This window comes from Dendrobates tinctorius, unplaced genomic scaffold (assembly GCF_039654945.1).
Source record: "Dendrobates tinctorius isolate UK_male_01 unplaced genomic scaffold, ASM3965494v1 ptg000353l, whole genome shotgun sequence".
Classification (NCBI taxonomy): Eukaryota; Metazoa; Chordata; class Amphibia; order Anura; family Dendrobatidae; genus Dendrobates; species Dendrobates tinctorius.
The window spans coordinates 1,642,189-1,655,740 of NW_027362019.1; the positions used below are offsets into that span (position 1 = coordinate 1,642,189).

At 43.3% G+C, this 13,552-nt stretch overlaps 1 protein-coding gene across 1 annotated transcript in view; it reads right to left on the reverse strand.

The window, feature by feature from the left end:
• Positions 1-319: 319 nt before the first annotated feature.
• CA9 (carbonic anhydrase 9) overlaps positions 320-13,552 on the reverse strand; it is a 386,906-nt gene continuing 373,673 nt past the window's right edge. The window contains exon 12 of the mRNA XM_073562498.1: positions 320-1,799. Within this exon, the coding sequence (XP_073418599.1) occupies positions 1,736-1,799 (64 nt within the window). The 3' untranslated portion in view covers positions 320-1,735. The remainder of the gene's footprint in view (positions 1,800-13,552) is intronic.

Below are 13,552 nucleotides of genomic sequence, written 5' to 3' on the forward strand. Positions count from 1 at the left end.
ATCTACTGGCTAACACGTACAAAGATATACATCTTTACTGTATCACACTGTGTTTGGGTATTGAGTCATTATTGCCATGTGTGGAATCCTGGATTAGGAGGAACGAGTCTGAATTCCTGCTTTCTGCCGTCTCCATTTATGGCCTCCCTCCCTGGACTCCAGGCTGGGAAGAAACACTCAATGATTCCATATTTGGAGATCCTCCCGGATCAGGGTGATGGCTCCGAGCCCAGAATGGGGGGTTGTTCATCCTATATGTGAGCGATCTCCTGAGGATACATTTTATGTACAACACAACTATTCACCCCAAGGTGAAAAATGACGTAAAGATGGAATTTATTAATCAGGTTCAAGATTTATACTGTAACCAAAAAGATTATATTCACAATGAGGACACAAATACCACGGTTTATACAAATACATTTACTGGTGTGTGATATGTCGGCTACACAGAATATATACAGTGTGATATTATCCAACCCTCATGTGTTACCCTAACCCCATTCTATCCACATCCAGGACAGGCCCTCTGGTGACACCAAATGACACCTACAATAGCCGATACTGCTGAGACCCAACCATACCCAGGACAGGTGACATGCAATGACGACTGGAAACCAACCCTAATGGTGAAACTGAACGCCACACTGGACAGGCCCTCTGGTGATACCAAATGACAGCTATAATAACCCATACTGCTGAGACCCATCCATCCCCAGGACATGTGACATGCAATGACTACTGGGAGCCAACCCTAATGGTGACACTAAACGCCACACTGGACAGGTCCTCTGGTGACACGAAATGACACCTACAATAACCCATACTGCTGAGTCCCAACCATACCCAGGACAGGTGACATGCAATGACTACTGGGAACCAACCCTAATGGTGACACTAAACGCCACACTGGACAGGCCCTCTGGTGACACGAAATGACACCTACAATAGCTGATACTGCTGAGACCCAACCATAACCAGGACATGTGACATGCAGTGACTACTAGGAACCAACCCTAATGGTGACACTAAACGCCACACTGGACAGGTCCTCTGGTGACACGAAATGACATCTACAATAACCCATACTGCTGAGTCCCAATTATACCCAGGACAGGTGACATGCAATGACTACTGGGAACCAACCCTAATGGTGACACCAAACACTGCACTGGACAAGCCCTATGGTGACACCAAATAACACCTACAATAACCCATACTGCTGAGACCCAACCATACCCAGGACAGATGACATGCAATGACTACTCAGAACCAACCCTAATCGTGACACCAAACGCCACACTGGACACTACTGGTGCAATTACCATTACCCACATAATCAAGAGAAGCCCTACTTGTGACAATCCCCCACAGCCAAGATAAGGCAATAGGTTACACCCAATGACATCCTTGAAGGCCCTGCTGGTGGCTATCCCTTCCACACCCATAACAGGCCCTACCAATAACAATTTCCCCCCAAGAAAACCTATAACTGGGATAAGCTCTACAGGTGATAATACCCTCCTCACACACAGGATACCAAGGACAAGCCCTCCCACAAAAAATATGACCACCTCGAGTTACAATTTCCCCCACACCACACACCTGACAAATGTTTGCAAGTGACAATCCCCCATACACACATCTTTGTGACATCCTCCCACCTTGGGGTCCACTCTATGTTGCTGCTTTATAGACTATATACACCCACAATCCCTTTATCAATCTCTGCCGGTCATGCCATGTTCTCCTCTGCTGTTGCTGCTTTGTAGATGACATTTGATTTAGAATCCAATGACCTGAAGGAAATAATATTAAAGGTAACTAATAAATATGTGAACATAACTCTCCTACATATGAAGTCTGGAAAACACTGGCCCTTGTGTTCTCCTGGCTCTGCTTCATGTATGGCCTTACTATCCTGCTCATGGAGGCAGGAATACACTAGACCTGGACTTCTTCCAGCTCTGCTCAGTGAATGACCTGTGAATGTAACCTCCTACATTTGAAGGCTGGAATTCACCGGGCCTGGTCTTCTAATAGTTCTACTCAGTGTACAACCTTACTGACTCTCCTACACATGAGAATGGGAATATACTGGATCTCATCTTCTCACTGCTCTGTTCTATATATGACCTTACTAATTCTCCCACACATGAAGACGGTAATACACTGGACCTGGTCTTCTCTTGGCTTGGCTCAGAGTATGATCCCACTAACTCCCTTACACATGAGGATGGTAATACACTGAACCTGGTTTTCTCCTAGCTCTGCTCCATTAATGAACTTACTAACTCTACAACAGATGAGGATGTGAATACTCTGGCTCTGGTCTTCTCCCAGCTTTGCTTCGTATATGACTTCACTAATTCTCTTACACCTGAGTATGGGAAAACACTCGACCTGGTCTTCTCCCGTCTCTTCTACGTGTATGACCTTACAAAATCCCCTACACATGAGGATGGGGATACACTGTCCCTGGTCTTCTTCCAGGTTTACTTCATATATGACCTCAATAGCTCTCTTACACATGAGGATGGGAATACACTGGACCTGGTCTTCTGGATCTGCTCCATGTATGACCTTACTGTCCTACACACGGAGGTGGAAATACACTGTACCTGGATTTCTTCCAGCTTTGCTTAGTGCATAACCTGACAAACTCCTACAAATGAAAGTTTGAATACACCAGACCTAATTTTCTCACAGTTTTACTCAGTGTATGACCTTTCTAAATCTAAACATGGGGATGGGACTACACTGGACCTGGTCTTCTCCAAGTTCTGCTCCAAGTATCACCTTACTGACTCTCTTAAACATAAGGATGGGAATACACTGGATCTTGTCTTCTCCCTGCCCTGTTCCATGTATGAGTTTACTAACTTTCCTACACATTAAGATGGTAATACACTAGACCTGGTCTTTTATTGGCTTGGTTCAGTGTATGATCCCACTAACTCTCTTACACATGAGGATGTGAATACACTGAACCTAGTCTTCTCCCAGCTCTGCTCCATTAATGATCTTACTAACTACTACAGGTGATAATGGGAATACACTGGACCTGGTATGGAGCATTAGATGGGGCCTATTAGACTGTATGGAGCAATATATGCAGCCAATTAGACTATATGGAGCAATATATGCATCCCATTAGACTGTATGGAGCAATATATGGGGCCCATTATTTACTGTGTGGAACATTACGTATATGGAGTCATTATTCTGTATGGAGCTTTTCATGGGGCCCAACAATTATTCTGTATGGAGCATTATATAGGTCAATTATTCTATAAGGAGCACTATATGGAGGACTATGTTGTGCCCATAATACTGTATGGAGGACTATGTAGTGCCCATAATACTGTATTAAGGACTATGTGGTGCTCATAATACTGTATGGAGGACTATGTGGTGCCCATAATACTGTATGGAGGACTATGTAGTGCCCATAATACTGTATGAAGGACTATGTGGTGCTCATAATACCATATGGAGGACTATGTGGTGCTTATAATACTGTATGGAGGACTGTGTGGTGCCCATAATACTGTATGGAGAACTATGTGGTGCTCATAATACTGTATGGAGGACTATGTGGTGCCCATAATACTGTATTGAGGACTATGTGATAACCATATACTGTATGGAGGACTATGTGGTGCCCATAATACTGTATTGAAGACTATGTGATAACCATATACTGTATGGAGTACTATGTGGTGCTCATAATACTGTATGCAGGACTACGTGGTGCCCATTATACTGTAAAGGGGCTTTGTGGTGCTCATAATACTGTATGGAGGACTATGTAGTGCATATAATACGGTATGGAGCACTGTGTGATGCTCATAATACTGTATGAAGACTATGTGATGCTCATAATACCGCATGGAGGACTATATGGTGCCCATAATACTGAATGGAGGCCTATGTGGTGCTCATAATACTGTATGGAGGACTATGTGGTGCCCATAATACTGTATGGAGGACTATGTAGTGCCCATAATACTGTATGAAGGACTATGTGGTGCTCATAATACCGTATGGAGGACTATGTGGTGCTTATAATACTGTATGGAGGACTATGTGGTGCCCATAATACTGTATGGAGAACTATGTGGTGCTCATAATACTGTATGGAGGACTATGTGGTGCCCATAATACTGTATTGAGGACTATGTGATAACCATATACTGTATGGAGGACTATGTGGTGCTCATAATACTGTATGCAGGACTACATGGTGCCCATTTTACTGTACAGGGGCTTTGTGGTGCTCATAATACTGTATGGAGGACTATGTGGTGCCCATAATACTGTATTGAGGACTATGTGATAACCATATACTGTATGGAGGACTATGTGGTGCCCATAATACTGTATTGAAGACTATGTGATAACCATATACTGTATGGAGTACTATGTGGTGCTCATAATACTGTATGCAGGACTACGTGGTGCCCATTATACTGTACAGGGGCTTTGTGGTGCTCATAATACTGTATGGAGGACTATGTAGTGCATATAATACGGTATGGAGCACTGTGTGATGCTCATAATACTGTATGAAGACTATGTGATGCTCATAATACCGCATGGAGGACTATGTGGTGCCCATAATACTGAATGGAGGCCTATGTGGTGCTCATAATACTGTATGGAGGACTATGTGGTGCCCATAATACTGTATGGAGGACTATGTAGTGCCCATAATACTGTATGAAGGACTATGTGGTGCTCATAATACCGTATGGAGGACTATGTGGTGCTTATAATACTGTATGGAGGACTGTGTGGTGCCCATAATACTGTATGGAGAACTATGTGGTGCTCATAATACTGTATGGAGGACTATGTGGTGCCCATAATACTGTATTGAGGACTATGTGATAACCATATACTGTATGGAGGACTATGTGGTGCCCATAATACTGTATTGAAGACTATGTGATAACCATATACTGTATGGAGTACTATGTGGTGCTCATAATACTGTATGCAGGACTACGTGGTGCCCATTTTACTGTACAGGGGCTTTGTGGTGCTCATAATACTGTAAGGAGGACTATGTAGTGCATATAATACGGTATGGAGCACTGTGTGATGCTCATAATACTGTATGAAGACTAAGTGATGCTCATAATACCGCATGGAGGACGATGTGGTGCCCATAATACTGAATGGAGGCCTATGTGGTGCTCATAATACTGTATGGAGGACTATGTGGTGCTCATAATACTGTACTGTATGGAGGACTATGAAGTGCACATAGTACTGAAGGGAGCACTGTGTTATGCTCATAATACTGTATGGAGGACTGTGTGATGCTTATAATACTATATGGAGGACTGGGTGATGCTCATAATACTGTATGAAGACTATGTGATGCTCATAATACTGCATGGAGGACTATGTGGTGCCCATAATACTATATGGAGGACCATGGGGTGCTCACAATACTATATGGAGGACTAGGTGGTGCTCATAATACTGTATGGAGGACTATGTAGTGCACATAATACTGTATAGAGCACTGTGTGATGCTCATAATACTTTATGAAGACTATATGATGCTCATAATACTGAGTAGAGGACTACGTGGTGCCCATAATACTGCATGGAGAACTATGTGGTGTCCATAATACTGTATGGAGGAATATGTGGTCCTCATAATACTGTATGGAGGGCTATGTGGTGCCCATAATACTGTATGGAGGACTATGTGGTGCCCATAAAACTGTATGGAGGACTACGTAGTGCACAGAATACTGTATGGAGCACTGTGTGATGCTCATAAAACTGTATGAAGACTATGTGATGCTCATAGTACTGTATGGAGGACTATGTGGTGCCCATAATACCGTATGGAGGAATATGTGGTCCTCATAATACTGTATACTGTATACAAGGACAGAACAATGGAAAGGACACCATTGTAGGCATTTACTACAGGCCGCCTGTGCAAGCCGAAGATATAGATGAACTCTTTATGCATCAGATGGCCAAGTTCTCCAAAAAATATGACATAGTTGTCATGGGAGATTTCAACTATCCAGACATTTGTTGGGAAGCTCTCTCAGGCAAAACTAACAGGTCAAGGAAATTCTTATCCTCTCTTGCTGACAACTTTATCTTCCAAAAGGTAAAGGAGAAAACAAGGGGAACTGCTACCTTGGATCTAATCCTTATAAACAGGGAGGAAATGGTTGAGGAGGTAAAAGTGGCTGGGACCCTAGGAGGTAGCGACCATGCTATTTTAGAATTTTGGATTACTAGAGGTGGAAGACCTGTGAAGACTCAGACGTCAAGGTTAGATTTCAGAAAGGCAGATTTTAAGGGATTCAGAAAGATAATTGGAGGGATCCAATGGCTGGATATCCTTAAAGACAAAAATGTCCAGGAAGGATGGGAAATCTTGAAAAATGAAATTCTCAAAGCACAGTTGTTAACAATTCCGAAAAGAGGGAAGAATAGGAAGCATTTAAGGAAACCAGGATGGATGAACACAGAACTTAAGTACATGCTAAAAAGGAAGAAAAAAATGTTTATAAAATGGAAAGAGGGAGGCATATCTAAAGAAGAATATAATGCTGTCTGCAGAACCTGCAGGGCACAAATCAGATTAGCTAAAGCTGAAAATGAACTGAGGCTTGCAAGAGATGTCAAAAGCAATAATAAAGGATTTTGGGGATATATCAAAAGTAAAAGAAAAGTCAAAGATGCTATAGGATTTTTACAGGATGAAAATGATGAAATGGTAAGACAGGATGTTGAGAAGGCTGAACTTTTAAATTCCTATTTTGCATCTGTTTTCTCTCAGAAAGGAAATGCAACATCAACTGTTATTCACTGTCCTAGGGAATAGAAGAATCCAGGATATCTATAAACAGAAAGATAGTGAGGAAACACTTAGCTAACCTAAATGAATTCAAGTCTCCAGGTCCAGATGAATTACACCCCAGAGTACTGAAGGAGATAGCAGAAGAAATTTTTGAACCCCTCTCCATAATCTTTGAAAATTCTTGGAGAACAGGAGAAGTGCCAGAAGACTGGAGAAGAGCAAATGTTGTTCCTATCTTCAAAAAGGGGAAGAAGGTGGACCCAGGCAACTATAGGCCGGTGAGTCTGACTTCTATACCAGGAAAGATCTTTGAACAAATTATTAAACAACATGTATGTCAATACCTGGATAAGAATGAAGTGATTAAACAGAGTCAGCATGGGTTTCTAACTAATAAGTCATGTCAGACTAACTTAATTTCCTTCTATGACGGTATCACTGATTGGGTGGATCAAGGAAATGCTGTAGATATAGTATATCTTGACTTCAGCAAAGCATTTGACAAAGTCTCTCATACAATCCTTATTGAAAAAATGACTAAGTATGGAATGGACAAGGCAACTGTTAGGTGGATTCATAACTGGCTTAGTGATCGGACCCAAAGAGTGGTCGTAAATGGCTGCACATCCAGTTGGAAGAATGTCTCAAGTGGGGTACCACAGGGCTCTGTCCTGGGCCCTGTATTGTTCAACATCTTTATCAACGATTTAGATGAAGGAATTGAGGGTAAACTGATTAAATTTGCTGATGACACAAAGCTAGGAGGGATAGCTAATACTAGAGAAGAGAGAGAGAGGATTCAAAAAGATTTAAATAAACTGGAGAAGTGGGCAGCAACTAACAGAATGGTTTTTAACAGGGAGAAATGCAAAGTACTACATCTGGGCAATAAAAATGAAAAAAGCATATATAGAATGGGAGGAATAGGGCTAAGTGACAGCACATGTGAAAAAGACTTGGGTATACTAATAGATCACAGACTGAATATGAGTCAACAGTGTGATGCAGCAGCAAAAAAGGCAAATGCAATTCTAGGATGTATTAACAGAAGCATACAGTCTAGATCACGTGAAGTCATTATTTCCCTCTACTCCTCTTTGGTCAGACCTCATCTAGAATATTGTGTCCAGTTTTGGGCATCACATTTTAAAAAAGACATCAACAAACTGGAGCAAGTTCAGAAAAGAGCGACCAGAATGGTGACCGGTCTGCAAACCCTGTCTTATGAGGAAAGGTTGCAGGATTTGGGAATGTTTAGTTTGCAAAAGAGAAGACTGAGAGGAGACTTAATAGCTGTCTACAAATATCTAAAGGGCTGTCACATTGTAGAAGGATCAACTTTATTCTCATTTGCACAAGGAAAGACTAGAAGCAATGGGATGAAACTGAATGGGAAGAGACACAGATTAGATATTAGAAAAAACTTTTTGACAGTTAGAGTGATCAATGAGTGGAACAGGCTGCCACGAGAAGTGGTGAGTTCTCCTTCAATAGAAGTCTTCAAACAGAGGCTGGACAGACATCTGACTGGGATGATTTAGCGAATCCTGCTTTGAGCAGGGGGTTGGACCAGATGGCCCAGGAGGTCCCTTCCAACTCTACGATTCTATGATTCTATGATTCTATGATTTGTATGGAGAACTATGTGGTGTCCATAATACTGTATGGAGGAATATGTGGTCCTCATAATACTGTATGGAGGGCTATGTGGTGCCCATAATACTGTATGGAGGACTATGTGGTGCCCATAATACTGTATGGAGGACTACGTAGTGCACATAATACTGTATGGAGCACTGTGTGATGCTCATAATACTGTATGAAGACTATGTGATGCTCATAATACTGTATGGGGGACTATGTGGTGCCCATAATACTGCATGGAGAACTATGTGGTGTCCATAATACTGTATGGAGGAATATGTGGTCCTCATAATACTGTATGGAGGGCTATGTGGTGCCCATAATACTGTATGGAGGACTGTGTGGTGCCCATAATACTGTATGGAGGACTACGTAGTGCACAGAATACTGTATGGAGCACTGTGTGATGCTCATAAAACTGTATGAAGACTATGTGATGCTCATAATACTGTATGGAGGACTATGTGGTGCCCATAATACTGTATGGAGGAATATGTGGTCCTCATAATACTGTATGGAGGGCTATGTGGTGCCCATAACACTGTATGGAGTACTATGTGGTGCCCATAATACTGTATGGAGGACTATGTAGTGCCCATAATACTGTATGGAGGACTATGTGCTGTCCATAATACTGTATGGAGGAATATGTGGTCCTCATAATACTGTATGGAGGGCTATGTGGTGCCCATAATACTGTATGGAGGACTATGTGGTGCCCATAATACTGTATGGAGGAATATGTGGTCCTCATAATACTCTATGGAGGAATATGTGGTCCTCATAATACTGTATGGAGGACTATGTGGTGCCCATAATACTGTATGGAGGAATATGTGGTCCTCATAATACTGTTTGGAGGGCTATGTGGTGCCCATAATACTGTATGGAGGACTATGTGGTGCCCATAATACTGTATGGAGGACTGCGTAGTGCACAGAATACTGTATGGAGCACTGTGTGATGCTCATAAAACTGTATGAAGACTATGTGATGCTCATAATAATGTATGGAGGACTATGTGGTGTCCATAATACTGTATGGAGGAATATGTGGTGTCCATAATACTGTATGGAGGAATATGTGGTCCTCATAATACTGTATGGAGGGCTATGTGGTGCCCATAATACTGTATGGAGGACTATGTGGTGCCCATAATACTGTATGGAGGACTACGTAGTGCACAGAATACTGTATGGAGCACTGTGTGATGCTCATAAAACTGTATGAAGACTATGTGATGCTCATAATACTGTATGGAGGACTATGTGGTGCCCATAATACTGCATGGAGGACTATGTGGTGTCCATAATACTGTATGGAGGAATATGTGGTGCTCATAATACTGTATGGAGGGCTATGTGGTGACCATTATACTGTATGAAGGATTATATGGTGCCCATTATACTGTATGGAGGACCATACAGACACGTCCGTATTGATGTCTGCAGTCACTGTGTGCTGTAAGGATTTGCCGGTTTCTGACCTATTGTAGAATGTAGAATAGATATCACTCACTATGAATGGAGCACAATATGTGGCCTTTTATACTGTATGGAGCACTATATGTGGCCCAATATAATGTATGGGGCAATATATGGTGCCCATAATACTGTAAGGAGGACTATGTGGTGCCCGTTACACTGTATGGAGAACTATATGTGGCCCAATATAATGTATGGGGAAATATATGGTGCCCATAATACTGTATGGAGGAATATGTGGTGCCCGTTATACTGTATGGAGCACTATATATGGCCCAATATACTGTATGGAGTAATATGTGGTGCCCATAATACTGTATGGAGGACTATGTGGTGCCCATAATACTGTAGGGAGGATTATGTGGTGTTCATAATACCGCAAGGAGGACTATGTGGCACCCATAACACTCTATGGAGGACTATGTGGTGCCCATAATACTGTATTGAAGACTATGTGATAACCATATACTGTATGGAGTACTATGTGGTGCTCATAATACTGTATGCAGGACTACGTGGTGCCCATTATACTGTACAGGGGCTTTGTGGTGCTCATAATACTTTATGGAGAACTATGTGGTACCCATAATACTGTATCGGGGATTATGTGATGCTCATAATACTGTATGGAGGAATATGTGGTGGTCATAATACTGTAGGGAGGACTATGAGGTGTTCATAATACCACACCGAGGACTATGTGGCACCCATAATACTGTATGGAGGACTATGTGATGCACATAATATTGTATGGCGGAATATGAGGTGGTCATAATACTGTATGTAGGAATAATAATAATAATAAGCTTTATTTATATAGCGCCAACATATTCCGCAGTGCTTTACAGTTTAAGAGTTTCAAAACACAAGTCATAAGTAACAGCATTAACAATACAATAATTAAAGTAAAATAAGACGACCCTGCTCGTGAGAGCTTACAATCTACAATGAGGTGGGGGAGATACAGAGTACAGGTGTGTATGAAGGTCCAGCCATCCTGAGGGAGTGAGGGATGGATGGAGATAGTGAATGGGCTACACACGCACACTTACACATAGAATGACTGTGATTAGTGAACGTGATAGGCCGCTCTGAACAAATAAAACTATGCAAATTGTGGATAGTCCTAATTTCTTGGGGTAGAGCATTCCAGAAGATTGGTGCAGTGCGGGAGAAGTCTTGGAGTCGGGAGTGGGAGGTACGAATTAGTGCAGAGGTTAGTGGAAAGTCGTTTGCAGAGCGCAGCGGTCGGTTTGGCCTATAGACAGAAATGAGGGAGGAGATGTAGGGGGGTGCTGCACTGTGGAGAGCTTTGTGGGTGATAACAAGTACTTTGAATTGGACCCTATAATGAATGGGCAGCCAATGTAAGGACTGGCGAACAGCAGAAGTGTCCGAGTACCGTTTAGCCACATAGATGACCCTGGCTGCTGCATTAAGTATGGACTGGAGAGGGGATAGTCGAGTAATGGGGAGGCCAATTAATAGAGCGTTGCAGTAATCCAGGCGGGAGTGGATCAATGCTACAGTGAGGGTTTTTGTTGTTTCCATGGTGAGAAAAGGGCGAAGAGATGTTCTTTAGGTGTAAGCGGCAAGAGCGGGCAAGAGATTGTATATGGGATGTGAAGGAGAGTTTGGTGTCAAACATAACACCCAGACAGCGCGCCTGATCCCAGGGTGTTATTATAGTGCCACCCACGGAGAGGGAAATGTCAGATTTAGGGAGGTTAGGAGACGGCAGGAGCAGAAGTTCAGTTTTGGAGAAGTTGAGTTTCAGATAGAGAGCGGACATGATGTTGGAGACTGCGGACAGACAGTCACTGGCGTTCTGTAGTACAGCGTGGGTAAGGTTCGGGGATGACGTATATTGTTGTGTGTCATCAGCATAAAGATGGTGCTGAAAGCCAAACCTGCTGATGGTCTGTCCAATTGGGGCCGTGTAGAGAGAGAAGAGAAGGGGGCCAAGGACTGAGCCCTGAGGTACCCCGACTGCGAGAGGAAGAGGAGATGACGTGGAGCCAGCGAGCAAAACGCTGAAGGAGCCGTCAGAGAGATAGGAAGAGAACCAGGAGAGAGCAGTGTCCTTAATGCCTAGTGACTGGAGCCTAGAGAGTAGGAGATGGTGGTCAACAGTGTCGAAAGCTGCAGATAGGCCAAGAAGAATGAGCAGAGAGTGGTCACCGTTACGTTTTGCTGTCAGAAGGTCATTGGTCACTTTGATGAGTGCAGTTTCAGTCAAATGTAGGGGGCGGAAGCCGGACTGTGAAGGGTCTAGAATTGAGTGAGTGGAGAGGTAATGGGTAAGGCGGGAGTATACTAGGCGCTCCAAAAGTTTAGAGATGAAGGGGAGATTGGAGACAGGTCTGTAGTTGTTTGTGCAGGATCGGTCGAGAGCAGGTTTCTTTAGTAATGGAGTAACGATGGTGTGTTTGAAGGAGGATGGGAAAATGCCTGAGGAGAGGGAGAGATTAAAGATTGCAGTTGGGTGAGTTGTGACAACAGGAGAGAGAGACTGGAGGAGATGTGAGGGAATGGGGTCGGTAGTGCATGTAGTGGGACGAGAGTAAGAGAGGAGTCTGGAGATTTCTTCTTCTGTGATGGGATCAAATGTGGAAAGTGAGCCAGGAGAGATGCAGGAAGGGATGGGAATCACAGCACTTGGTGGTTGGGAGCAGATTTCCTGACGGATATTATCTATTTTTTCTGTAAAGTGGAAGGCCAGGTCACCAGCACAAATGACTGTGTTAGGGGCTTGTGCTTTTGCCTGAGGAGGGAGTGAAAAGTATCAAAAAGTTTCTTGGGGTTGCTGGCTAGTGAGGAGATCATGGTGGTGAAGTAGGTCTGTTTGGCGAGGTGAAGGACAGCGTTATAAGTTCTTAACATAAATTTGAAGTGGATGAAGTCTTCTGGTGTGCGGTTTTTCTCCATAGGCATTCAGCACTCCTAGAACATCGCTGGAGAAGTTGAGTTTGCGCTGTGAGCCAGGGCTATTTTACTGTGTGCTTGGAGGTTCTGAGGGTGAGGGGAGCTACTTGGTCAATGGTGCTTCTAAGAGTGTCGTTGTAGTGATGAACAGCTAGATCAGGACAGGAAAAAGAGGAGATTGGGGACAGTGATGAGTGTACGGAGTCTGAAAGTGTCTGAGGGTTAATGGCTTGTGGATTTCTGAATGTGTGGTAGGTAAGAGTGAGCTGGGGTAGGCGAGGATTTGTGAGCACAATGGAGAGAATGATGTGGTCAGAGAGTGGAAGCAGTGACTTTTTTAGGTGGGAGATTGAACAGAGCCGGACAAAGACCAGATCAAGGGTGTTACCGTCCTTGTGTGTCTCAGAGGTTGAAAGCTGCGAGAGGCCTAGAGAAGTGGTTAGTGATAGAAGCTGGGATGCAGATGTGGAAGTAAGGCTGTTAATGGGGATGTTGAAGTCTCCCATGATAAGAGTTGGTAGTTGTGAGGACATGAAGTGCGGCAACCAGGCTGAAAAATGGTCAAGGAAGTGGGTGGGTGAGCCTGGGGGCCGATATACAGTGGGGAAAAAAAGTATTTAGTCAGTCAGCAATAGTGCAAGTTCCACCACTTAAA